The sequence below is a fragment of the Elgaria multicarinata genome, chromosome 1 (assembly GCF_023053635.1).
Source record: "Elgaria multicarinata webbii isolate HBS135686 ecotype San Diego chromosome 1, rElgMul1.1.pri, whole genome shotgun sequence".
NCBI classification, from domain to species: domain Eukaryota; kingdom Metazoa; phylum Chordata; class Lepidosauria; order Squamata; family Anguidae; genus Elgaria; species Elgaria multicarinata.
Genome location: NC_086171.1, coordinates 107675738 through 107688887, shown reverse-complemented (window position 1 = coordinate 107688887; position 13150 = coordinate 107675738). Strand labels below are relative to the sequence as shown.

The following is a 13150-nucleotide window of genomic DNA, read 5'->3' as shown; positions in this document are numbered from 1 at the left end:
TTTGTAACGGTTAAACCCCTCAGACACACAGAAGAGAATCTGTCACCAAACTCCTTAAAGAATAGGTGTAAAAGCTTTTAAAAAATAAATGCAAAAGTTTTTTTTTAAACCTTAGGATTATTTTTACTCATGACAATATTTCTTAAAAATATTACATCTGCCTTTCAGAAGAGAGAGTATCATCTTTTTATAATATGGAAAAATAAACTCTACAGACATCCCAAATTGACACATAGGCGCTTTAAAATAACATTCTCTCCCAATTATAATTCCAAAGGGGTGCTTTGCCCCACTCCCTTTATCCAATTATTCTTAATAGGCTGGACTGTATGAATGGGTATAAGACAAGAATACCTAAAAACAGTAAAATGTTTATTTTCTTAGAAAAAAAAGAGGGATTCAAACTGATTGTGATCACAACTTCCATTTGCGGTCAGCAAAGCCAATACTGCAAGCTTATTCCTCGATTGAAATACCTAGTAAAAGAAACTCTTTGTTTGTTTTAAAAAAAATACAGATTTCTGCTCCTGCATCACCATATCCAGTATTTGTGTGACAACATGCTTTTTAATTGATAACTTCTTCCTAGCAGAGAAACGAGGTCTGTCATGGCAAAAGCAATTCCCATCTCCAAAGCTCTACATTGTCAGTATTAATAAGAACTCCACAACCCATTGGTGGGTTGATGAACCAGGTGGACTGGAAGATTCAACTGCTCAGTTATGGAAGGTTTTGCACAACACTACCTCAGCCAATAGAAAATAGGCCAACAGCCCAAGTGAAATCTACAGTGTCACTTAGATTTTATGTCAAAGATCTGCTGTGTTTCTGGACACCAGATAATTGAAAACTTGCAATAAGTTTCAACTAGCAGCAGCCAAGGCAGTTCCATACAAATTGTTCTTCTTTCCTTTAGCCATGTTCATTGTATGGTCATTAAGAAACAACGTAACTGAATGGAGCATACAATGTGGAAATGATCTTTTGTTATGTAGTGCTGTTCACTGGAGAAGACTTCCAAAAAAGATCTTGACTGGACCGTAATCTATTTACACAGTAGTATTCCTGTTTTGATCGGCAGAATTGGCACTATGTGATATCTTCTTCTTCTGAACAGTAATCACGACCCTTTAAAGAGAAAAAAGTGGTGTTTTTTTTTAAAACAACAACAAGCATATATGATAGTTATATTACAACAATATACAAAAGAATGAAAATCAAGTACAAAACTGTGATGGAGATTCCATTAACATTTCTAACTTATATGTAATAAACTTCTACAAAGAAAAAAAACATTGATTCTCACTCTTCTACAGCTACGAGTAGCTGAGCTCACTTGCTGTGAACCTTTCTGTGTATACTACTATGATGCTTCCAGTAATATCTACAACTTCACCCTAAATTCTCAGACCAGACAGTACAGTTGCCATGCTAATGAAGCAGTTCCTAATGAGGCAAGTGTGACAAATGCAATACATAGCTATGAGATTCACCTTAGGCAATACTGGATGTGGTGTGAGAGCAACCACAGAATAGCAACCATTCTTCAGATTTCCTCGAAACAGGGGTTAAGCTTTTGCAGGAAAACATCATGGGGCCTAAGGTATGTGTTATCAGTGCTACATTCAATTTATGGTGGGATGGTGTGTTACTGATGTGCTGGACCCCAAACAAAGCCATACCCCCAGACACCTCACGATACAATGGCCTGGTTCAGAAAACATGCTAAACCATGCTGCTTAACCACAAAATGGGTAAGGGAAAGCATTCCTTTAACTGTAATGCACTCTACATAGGGCTCCCTTTGAAGAGTGCTCAGAAACTTCAGCTGGTTCAAAGAGCTGCAGCCAGGTTGTTGACAGGGGCTGGTTACAGGGAGCATACAACTCCCCTGTTAAAACAGCTTCGCTGGCTTCCGGTCTGTTTCTGGGCACAATTCAAAGTGCTGGTTATGACCTATGAAACCCTATACCACTTGGGTCCAGGTTATCTCAAAGACTGTATTCTCCCTTATGAGCCTGCCCATACTCTGAGATCTTCAGGGGAGGCCCTTCTTTCGGTCCCACCACCATCACAGGCACGCCTGGTGGGAACGCAGGAGAGGGCCTTCTTGGTGGCTGCCCCGGAGCAATGGAACTCCCTTCTCAGGGAAGCTAGACTGGCTCCCTCCTTGGTGTGCTTTCAGAGACAGGCTAAAACTTTTCTGTTTTGGCAGGCCTTTGGGGAGTAGTTTGGACCTCTGCTGATGTGTTGTTTATATATTGGATTTTTTAATTATTCATTTTTAAAATGTTTTAAATATAATATTGTACCATGTTTAATTGTATTTTTAATTTTTTGTATATCTCTATGTTTTTAACTGTACATGTTTTAATTTGTAAAGCTGCCTTGAGTCCCAGTATTGGGGGAAAGGCGGGATATAATAATAATGTGCATTGCACCATGTACATTGATGGCGCTATATAAATAAATAAATAAATAAATAAGTAATGCCATGTAAGTTATTTGGGCCTCCAAAGATAAGGCAAGATCTTTCAGGGGAGTGCAACCACATCCACAAAAAGGTGAACACCACCTCCTGTCAGACAGACCACCAACCAGCTGTACTTGCCCTGTCAAGGTTGCATTTCAGTTTATTGGCCCTCTCAGCCAATCCGTTTCTGACTCCAGAAACCAGTTCAGTACCTCAACCATATCACCTGAACCTGATGAAAAGGAGAACTAGAGTTAGGTGCCATCAGCATACTGAAGACACCTCACCCCAAATCTCCAGATGACTTCACTCAGAATTTTCATATATATGTTAAATAGCATGGAGGTGGGACAGGACAAAGCCTTGTGGCACATTACAGACTATGTGCCATGGGCCATGAACTATGTACTATGGGCCAAGAACAACAGTCCCCCTGGCACCTCCTTCTGGAAATAACCACTGAGATACAAGAGGAACCACCACAGCTAATCCAGAAGAATTCCATGGTATCACACTCTTCTCGTCTTTCTCCCAGAACAGGTCATCCCTCAGGACAACCAAGTCCACCTGGGTGCTCCTGAACTCAGTCTGAAACAGGACTATATAATCGGTGCCATCTAAAAACAGCCAGAATTGCACAACGACCATCTTCTCCAGCATCTGGCTCTAAACGGATATAAATTTATCACTACCTAATGGCTGGCATGATTCTAGGGGTCTAGAGAAGACTTCCTATAGCTGTTTCCTTTAACTACTTCCTCTAGGGCAGGGGTAAGCAAAACAGGTGCCTTCCAGATGTTTCAGGCTCCATACTAACTGACCGCTGACCATACTGGCCAGGGCTGATGGGGCTTGTAGTTCAAAACATCTGGAGGGTACCAGGTTGGCTATCCCTGTTCTAGGGATCAAGAAAGCAAGAGGAGGCAACAACCAGGTCCTTCAAATGGCAGGAAAAACCTGCTTCTTGCCCTCCTAAGCAACCCAGTCACTAAAGGATTTTTCCACCCTTTGTAATTAGTATTCCTTAATTTGAAATTCAGCTCAAGCTCTTGTTCTACTTTTTAAGCATCTTGTCAGCCTTCTGATTACTTTGCGTAGGCAGCAACAGCACTTGAGAAAGGGAAAAGAGCGTATGAGAACATACACATTGGTTAAGAAATGAGAGTTACAGCCCACGTCTTCCTGAAGCATGACAAGAGGCTCTTCAGTACACCCAATCTCTGAAACCAACTACCATGAGAAAATGGGATCATGGCTGAATGTATTAATTGAATTAAGCAGCTAGCATAATGTCATATTTGAATATAGGACACTATCATACAACCTTCATACTGATCTGTTCCTCTTTGAAATTTTCCAAGTTGAAATATGAATTCATATTTCACCTTCGCTACACAGCATAGGCATAAGAAACAGGCTTTAACCAAATCATTTGTAAGAAGCGAGGAAACGCTTCTAGAGGTCATTTTATGTACACAGATTTACCAACCACTGTCTCCCACATTTTAAAGGGAGTAAAACCTCCCTTTGAAATAAATGTTTCCAATCCTGGGGTTGGATGGATCGAGAAGTGGGTGTTCATGAGAAGATGTATCCCTGGCTACACCCCAGTAGAGTCCCACTGACAAAAGCCCCCTGGACCTGCTACTACTCCTCTTCTCCTCTTTATCACCATTGCAACCTGCTTGATCAACTGTCCCTCACTCCAGCCCAGACAGACAATGGCGGTGGTGGTAAGAAGGAGTAGCAGATGCCACTGCGTACTTGTTCGTAGGATCTCTATCAAGCAATCAAGTGGTAGCAGTCATCAGGAAGAGCATGAGAAGCAGTAGCAGACAATGGCGGTGAAAAGGCCAACTCACTGAGGGAGGGAGGGCACTGCCATGTGTCTTGCTACTATAGTTCAATCCTGTACATCAGCCCTATCCAACCCACCACCTTCCAAATTAGGACAAGCTACAACTCCCATCATTCCCATCCAATTGGCATACTGGCCAGGGATGATGGGCTCTGTAGTCCAACACATCTGAAGGACACAGGTTGGGGAAAGCTGTTTTAAGGCATGAGCAGACAACATGGAACCAACGAAACTATTTTTTAAAATATATCCTAAGGTTCCATGCTAAAGCTAAGTAAGTGCTATGGAATGCAGTCAAAGGTCTTGTTTTGCTTTTTAACTAACTTGTCAGCTTTTGGACTCCTTTGCATAGGCAGCATTACATTCTTAAGTATTTGAATCCTAAAAACCATAGGCTGCAATTGTAAGATTTACCCACTCAAAAGTTGGAATGAGGTTTGATAAATGCAATGCTGTTAACAACAAAACAATTCTGGATTATTAAAGAAAAAGGTTCAAGACTTTTTGAGGACTGATTTTGGGGTGAGTGGGGGGGTGGGTTTCACATTGGAAGAGAATTATCTTAGGATAGGAATATTGTAGAGAAAGGGAAAGATGAGTCATCCTCAGGTTTAGCTCTGCCCAGGTCCATGAAAGTGATGCCCACATTATGAAATGCAAATTAGATTAAGCTCTAGAACTGCAAACCAGTCATGATTTATTTCCTAAATGGCATATGTGTAATATGAAAGAATGACTTTTATCCCAAACAGAATCAGACAGGCACCTTTTATACTACTATTTGCGTATTTGTATATATTAGATGCAGAAAGACCAGATGAATATTATGTTGTTATTATTTGTCATTCCAATACAACAAATATTGTAAGGCCTGCTTGCATTGGCTGCATGTATGTTTCTGAGCCCAATGCAAGATGCTGGTTTTAACCTATAAAACCTTACACGGCTTGGGACCGTAATACCTGACAGAGTGCCTCTCCCGACGCAAACCTACCCATATACTACGCTCAGCATCTAAGATCTTCCTTCAGGTGCCTACTCTCAGAGGCTCAGAAGACAGCAACAAAGAAGAGGGCCTTCTCGGGGTGGCTCCCCAATTATGGAATGATCTTCCTGTCAAGGCCCACCTGGCACCAACATCGTTAATTTTTCAGTGCCTGGTCTAGATTTTTCTCTTCTCCCAGGCATTTGGCAGCATGTGATGAGTTTTAATCAGTCCCGGATCTGTTTTACAATTGGTTGATTGCTCAAAGTTGTTTTTAGAAGTATGTTGTTTCTATGTATATTATCTGTTGTGTGTTTTTTGTATGTTTTTAAATTTTGCATATTTTTTATGTTTTTAATGTTTGACTAGAGAGCCTTGGCTATGGCGTGGTATAGAAATGTAATAAATAATTCTAATACTAATAATATAGTCCAACATCCAATAAAGTTATTTTCCTGTTTACCATCTCATGCCCTCACGGTGTTCATTTTGTCCTGAATGCAACTGAAAGGCAGTGTGAGAGTGCTGGACTAGGACCAGGGAGAGTCCGGTTCAAATCCCCACTCAGCCAGGAAGCTACTGGGTGGCCTTGGGCCGATCATACACTCAGCCTAACCTACCTTACAGGGTTGTTGTAAGGATAAAGTGGGGAGCGGGAAAAGAACCATAAATACTACCCTGAATTCCTTGGAGGAAGTGTGAGATATAAATTTAAATGAACCAATACAGTTCAAATTTAATATATTAACTATATTAATATAGTTAATATAGACAGTAGATATATTTTTAAAAGTTTCCAAAAAAAGAAAGACAATCTAGATAATTTCTAATGCAGATATGGGGTTAGAGCCAGGATCTGCCTTCTGCAAGAGGAAGAAGCTACTGTACAGCACCATGAAAATTGATGGCGCTATATAAATAAATATCAATAATAATATTAATAAGAGATTTATGCCTGATTTTGGGAGACACCTCCCCACCACATCATGGCTCACCCTATTCAACAGGGTCTCCATGTGCAGTTACTCCAGAGTAAATCTGGATTCAACCCATTCTGTCCCTGTATTCTTAAAAAACAACGTTGTCTCAATTTCTAGAAATTCTTGGGAGTTCAAAGAAACATTTAAATACATGTAAATAAAAGACACAGCTATAACATTTTTGGTTCTTACAGCAGCAGCAGCACACACAGAGGTCTTAATTTGAATTTAACACAGCAGGCTCCTTCTCCCCATAGCCCACCCCAATTTCCTACAGTTAAGAACTGCAATCATTTTCATGTCCTTACCGGCATACTGTACGTGCTCTGCAATGGCCTTTTATTAGCTGCTTTATTGTTTTAAAATGACAGGTTAATAAACAAACTGACACTGCAGGAATACAGAAGTTCTGTAGGCTAAATGCCTCTTTTGTGTAGCTATAAAGTCGTCCACAGTGTGAGGTTAGGGAGAGCAGTGTGTATCTAAGGCAACAGAGCGTCTTCTAGCACTCTAGCATTTAACAACAGGACTCCGTTTTTCTAACTGCCATTCAAAGGAAGTGAAGGCAGAGGATGGGAGGCCTGGTGTGGAAGTAGCTGTGCCAAACAGCCTCTCCTTTAGCTATCACACAGTGACACAGTGGCCTTTTTCTTGAACAGCTCCTCAAAGCAAGGAAGAAGTAGCTTACTTTTATTTCTACCAAAGGAATGAATGAATCTATCAAGAGATCAACCACTTTAGTCAGAGTTTTGCAGCGTTATGGCAGTGGCAGTAAAAGTTTTTAGGTGATCTCTCACTACCTTTGGAAAAGTTCCCTTCCCTCTTGGAACTGCTTGCAGTTGAATCTGAAAGGAAGCCCTCCAAATTAAAAGAAAGGAAGTTCCAGCCCCTTCACCTGAGCCCCACATTCTCCCTCCCACACCCCAAGGAGGCTGCTGTTACTGCTGCGCTTCTCTAGGGCAGCCCTAATGGCAACTTCCCCTCAAGACGTAGAGCTAATGGGATCTAAGACAGATTCCAGAGCCTACATGGAGCTGCCAGAGAGGCAGTAAAGCGGGGTGAGGCAAGCTGGTAACCTCCAGATGTTTTGGAGTGCAATTCTCACAATCCCTACTTAGCATGGCCAATAGTCAGGGATCGTGTAAGATCTAGGCCCATACAGGTTGCACTAGAGAGACTGAGATAGGTTTGTGCAGATTAGAATTTTGCTCATCATTGTGGGTGCTTGAAAGGGTATGAAAACATCCAAATGTTGGTTTCACATTACTCTCACAGTGCATGACACACTCATAAACTGGAACTTGACATTGAAAATGAGATACAGCCACTGTCAATCTACTTAGGGCCAAACTAGATAAGATGTGGCAGTCCCATGTGTCTGACTGGGTCAATTCCAAAGAAGTGTGGAGGTGAAGGTGAGATTTAAAGTGCAGCTTGGACCAGCAGGAGAGGAGAACTGAACTCTTTCACCTGCACAAAGACTACACAAATTGCTTCTATGCAGCTGTTCCCCCTTGTATGTATTATGTATGTATTATTGCATTTATATCCCGCCTTTTTTCCTCCAAGGAACCCAAGGCAGCGTACATAATCCTCCTCCTCTCCATTTTATCCTCACAACAACAACCCTGTGAGGTGGGCTGGGCTGAGAGTCTGTGACTGGCCCAAAGTCACCCAGTGGGTTTCCATGGCCATGTGGGGACTAGAACCCGGATCTCCCAACTCCCAGTCCGACACTTTAGCCACTACACCACACTGGCTCTCACCACTGGCTTTTACGTACTCCCTTGAAACTATAACCTATTTTGCACCAGCCCATGCATTTTGGGTGATTTGTCACCCACCTCAACAACGCATCCTGGATACTGTTATTTTATAGTGTTTTTATATTTTTGATGGTTTTAAATTTTGTATACTTTTTAACGTTCACTGTTCTTAACTTTTGTAAACCACCCAGAGAGCTTTGTCTATGGGGCGGTATATAAATTTAATAAATAAATAAATCCTCGCTGGGTTCACATGTAACAACAAGCTACGGTGTGCCACCACAATAACAAACCCCATGGGGAAATTTACCCACGGTGGCTTCTCATTATGTGTGACTATGGGACTAGAAGCAAGCCCCACTGAGGAGGAGAAACAAAGTTAAATGAAACTGGGGGAGGGCAAAGAGATATGAGTGAAGGAAGGATTCAGCTCTGTAAGCCATCCCGCTACCTTACAATGCTGAACTTCAAATCCCCCATCCCCATGTTTTATAGGAAACATATACCAACCCAGGTTGGGTTGTGCTTCTGTCACATGTAGTCTCACTCTTAGAACAGACCTCTGCAACTGGAAGCCTCTGCATCAAAGCTGGCCCCAAATGCTTCCCAGGTGGTCCCTGACCTTAAGAAAGGAGGAGAATCTAAGGAAGAGCTCTGCCAAGCACTTCTTGCTATTCATGCAGAGGGAATGGGATTTAAAGAGCCCTTTGTCCATGATGCAGCTTTTTGCAATTACACATCAATAGGCGGACCTAATAACTGGGATCACACTACACAACAACTAATTCTCAGACTTAAGTATGGGTTGTCGGTGAACCATGTCTTGTTGTTGAATACTGGGGTTCTTGTATTGTGTGAAGGAAACGTTAACAAACCACCGTTCGCTAATAACGAACAACATACAGTTCACCACCCAACTAACCATGGGTTCTCTTCAGGGGTTGTTCATGGTTAATAAACCATGGTTTGTTAGCATGGCTGGGTTCACACAGCACAAATCATGGTTCAATAACAACCCACACTTTGTCTTGTGAGAATCCAGCCAATGTTGATGACCCTGAACACACACACACACACACACACACACACACACACACACACACACACTGTGGAAAATAAATTGTCAACCAGGGACATAAATTACCTTAATTATTTCTGAAAGGTTTTATTTCAGGACTGGCTCAAGACATTTCATGCATGAGAAGGGAAGTCAATGAATACTCCCCACTCCCACTGATTTGGGGTGCTATCTTATCTGGCAGTTCGTCAAAATCAATGCAAGCTGGAGTCCAATGAATTTTGACAAGCCTTGCATGGAGAACTTCCTTCTCGACCATGCCCCAGTCAGGTCTGTGCCCCATTCTGCCCTCCCTTAGCGCCCCCCCCCCAATCTAACATCTGACCTTGCCTCAGGGCAGGACTCCTTCCATCTTCCAACCTTAAGGAGTCATTTTCAGATTGTATTGCCTGAATTCAGCGGTGCTGTTCACAAGGCTAATTAATTCACTTCAGAGAACAGTCACCTGTGGTGACTCTCCAAGAATCCTCAGTATTTTATTCTCATTGTTTTGTTGCCTCTCATAGCCCACAGTTTCAGAAGATAATATTCACGCCTTGATTTCTAAGGTCAAGCTAATGACTTGTCCTTCTGACCCAATCTCCTCTAACTGACTCCTGGGACTCATTCCTCAGGTTTATTTGATGCCATTATAAATTCTCCAATCTCCACTGGGAATCTTCCCTTGAGATTTTAGCAACGCTTTGGCAAGTCCTATTTAAAGTCTTTAAGCTTATTTAACTTCTCCTAAATATCTACCATCCTCCATCACCTTAGCTTCTTTCACTTCTTTCTCATTTGTGTAGCTCATTACTTATTTTGGATTATATATTAACTGCAGGTTCATGTTTGCATGTGAAGCCCAGAGCTGTAATGCTGTAGCAGGAGATTGGATCCGACATCCTGAAATGCCAACTATGTCTAACAGTCGCCAACTATGGAAAACAATGCTAATGGTTTTGAGAAGCTGAACCGAGGATGGGGTCAGCACCAAATGAAATGGGACTAATAAAGTTGCAGCCCATCAAACCGTGTTTTATATTCATTTCCTTCAAGATGCCCAGAGTTAGGTGGTCACGAACACATCCAAGTACTGAAAGCCATGCATGCACTTCTTTTGCAGTTCCTTTCTTTCAAAATCCAATGGTGCACACTACTAAGATGGATGGTAGCAGATATCTCCATCTAGATGTTTCAATCCTGAATCCGGTTAATCCAAAATGACACAGTGGGTTTGTTCAGATGTCACACTAAACCATGGTGGTTAACATTTTCCAGCAAACCACGGTGGTTTAGTGTGTCATGGGGACCCCAATCACAATGGCTACGTTAACCACTGTGGGGAATCACCCTCTGCAGTGGGGTTAAGGGCCCCCGGTGTGGCTTACCAAGTCGGACTCCGCTGTGTTAAAAATGGCTGTTCTGTGAAAAACCCTGGAGTGACCATAGAGATGGCCACAAAGAGCTGCTGCAACTTCCAGCAACACTCTAGCCAGTGCAAACTTTCTCTATGGTCAAGATCGCCATGCTCCACTGACAGCATCCAGCATAACCCAACTCCCATTGTGGTGGCAGCTGGGATACATGGCCACAGTGGCAGGAGGACAACAGGCTAACCACGGGATGGGGAGAGGTAAGGGAACCATACAGCATAGTGTGGTTCCATGGTCATGTGACGGGCACATGTGTCATGGTTTCATTAACTCTCCCCACTCAGTAGTTCCTAACCACTCTCCTCTTATGCACATGGGAACAGACCCAGTCTGTGTCATAACAGTGGGGTTAGAAATGTATCATTATAGTTTTGTGGAAGCTGGTTCAACATAATTTTGTCTGAGCACCTGGAAAATGACAGCATAGACTTTGGACAGCAATAGTATTTCAGCTGTTATTCCTGGATCATAGTGGGGCTGACTTATAGAAGAACAAAATCACAGGCTTGTCAATTCGGGAATTAAATGGTCTGCAGCTTTTGAACATGCTTTGACTTCATCAGGAGCAAAATCTAACTAATAGCCCACTTTGGACGACCAAACAACCAATGATTAACAAACCATGGGTTTGTGAGCATGCATGTGCAAGCGCACTAGCTCCTGCATGCTTGCCTGCACCAGTTTTTGGAAATAACTCAGGAATGCCCCATTCCTGGATTGTTACCGTGATGTCTGAACCCAAGAACTCTGGGTTCTTTAAAGGTTAAACAAGAGCTAATCCAGCAATCATCCATGGTGTATTGTTGGATTAACTCTGTTTTTTTTAATCCCTTAACAACTCAGAGTTCCTTGATTTGGACATCACAGGATGTTCCTGTCTTGTTTTAGAAAGTAGGAATGATGAGTGGGTGGGAGGCAGCATGCACGCATGCTCCAGCGTCCCCCCCACCAATTCTGCTTTAAACTACCCAGGAATCGGCCATGACGTGTGAACCGGGTCAATCACTCTTATATTCTAACTGAAGAAATGTTCTATAGCAGATCTTTACGTTCTATAGAAGTCTTCTGAACTATCAACTGAGTGTGCCTGTGACTTTTATTTACTGCTGTGCATATAGCCCTTCTGGTTGGTTGGTTTTTTGTTTTTAATAGTTGATTTACAGCAGACATGGCTTGCCTCATTGCAAGAGATGGACATATGGTTCCCAGCATGCACTTGTAACTTCTATGTGCCATGTATCTTGTAGGATTTTTTTGATCTCTTTATAGGGCAAAATGTTATTATGGAAGCTTCAAACTGATGTCCCTATTCTAACAACACAAGTTGTTGCTATTGCACTTCATCAGTAATTCAGCCATTTTTTTCCCTGTTGGCAGGGGTTATAAAAACAATGTAATGATGAACAAAAACCACCAACTCTGAAACAAAACTGAGAGCACTGAAATTCCTCTAAGGAAAAACAAAAACAAAATGGAATGAGTTCAGTTGCAAATTACCCTCTGGCTAGAAATGGAGGAGACAGGTATCCGGGCTTGTAGCAGATAAAATGGAAAACTTTGGCTTGGTAGGTAAATTCTTGACCCTTGGGAGGAAACAATTTTAAATGTGCTAGAAACCACCAACAAGGTTAAATCCAGCCAAGAAGTGAGAACAATGGGTCATACTCCTTCTAGGATTTCTCTTCTAATAAACTTGTTGTAGGAAACAATTCTAGGAAATGGACAGCACTCTCATTTACTTATCAAATTTAAAGAGCTCTTCACATATTATGCCAGGGAAATATGATTTTCCAAACAGGAAGAATATATTTTCTGTAGAGATACAGTATATGCCTATATCGCAAAATCAAGAGTTCCTGGAGGCATGTACCTATATCACATGTTATTTTAGTTGGTCATTCAATAGGGACCAATTTTAATTGGTAGGGTTGTGAGTCAAGGGCATACTTCATTTTTTATTTTTTGCTATTTTGGTTTTGATGTGTGACAATTGATAAGGAATGAAACATTATTAAAATTGGGAAGTAGTAGCAACAGTTTTCTTTATTCTGTTGCAAGTTCTCAGACTTCCTCCATCTCCAAAGCGCAGAGAGAATCCATCACCCATCCTCTCCTTTTGCCAGGGGCACTAAGGATTATTACAGCTTTCAGCGATGTAAGGTAGACCACTTTAGAGAAAGGCACTTAAAGAATATGGTCATAACTGAGTTTAGGTGGGCTTAAGTCCACTGAAATCAGTGAAAGGCTTACTCTATGATCAGCTGCATTTAATGTCTTTAAGAAGATGATCTAAAAATGTCATGTCAGTTGCATAACCCATGCATTATGCACCTATGTCAAAAGTTTGACAATAATAATTGCATCATTTGCAACAAATTAAGTTGGGGGGACTACAGAATTAGAGCAAAACGATGGCTACTTATTTCAAATCAATATGTGTTTCTAGCCATTCTCACCTCTGGCCTATGTACAGCTCTTTCCCCTCCATCCCTGCTCTTTTGTTCCTCTCTCAGATTTCTCCTTCGTGTCTTCTCTTCCTGCCATTCCTACGACCACTGTCCTAGACTCGCCTAGCCAGCTGCTTTCTCAATTCTTTCT

General features: G+C 41.7%; 1 protein-coding gene across 2 annotated transcripts in view; it reads right to left on the bottom strand.

The window, feature by feature from the left end:
- Positions 1-351: 351 nt before the first annotated feature.
- Positions 352-13150, bottom strand: part of C1H1orf21 (chromosome 1 C1orf21 homolog) — a 147752-nt gene continuing 134953 nt past the window's right edge. For both annotated transcript variants that reach the window (XM_063134685.1, XM_063134693.1), the window contains exon 6: positions 352-1128. In XM_063134685.1, the coding sequence (XP_062990755.1) occupies positions 1090-1128 (39 nt within the window). In that variant the 3' untranslated portion in view covers positions 352-1089. The remainder of the gene's footprint in view (positions 1129-13150) is intronic.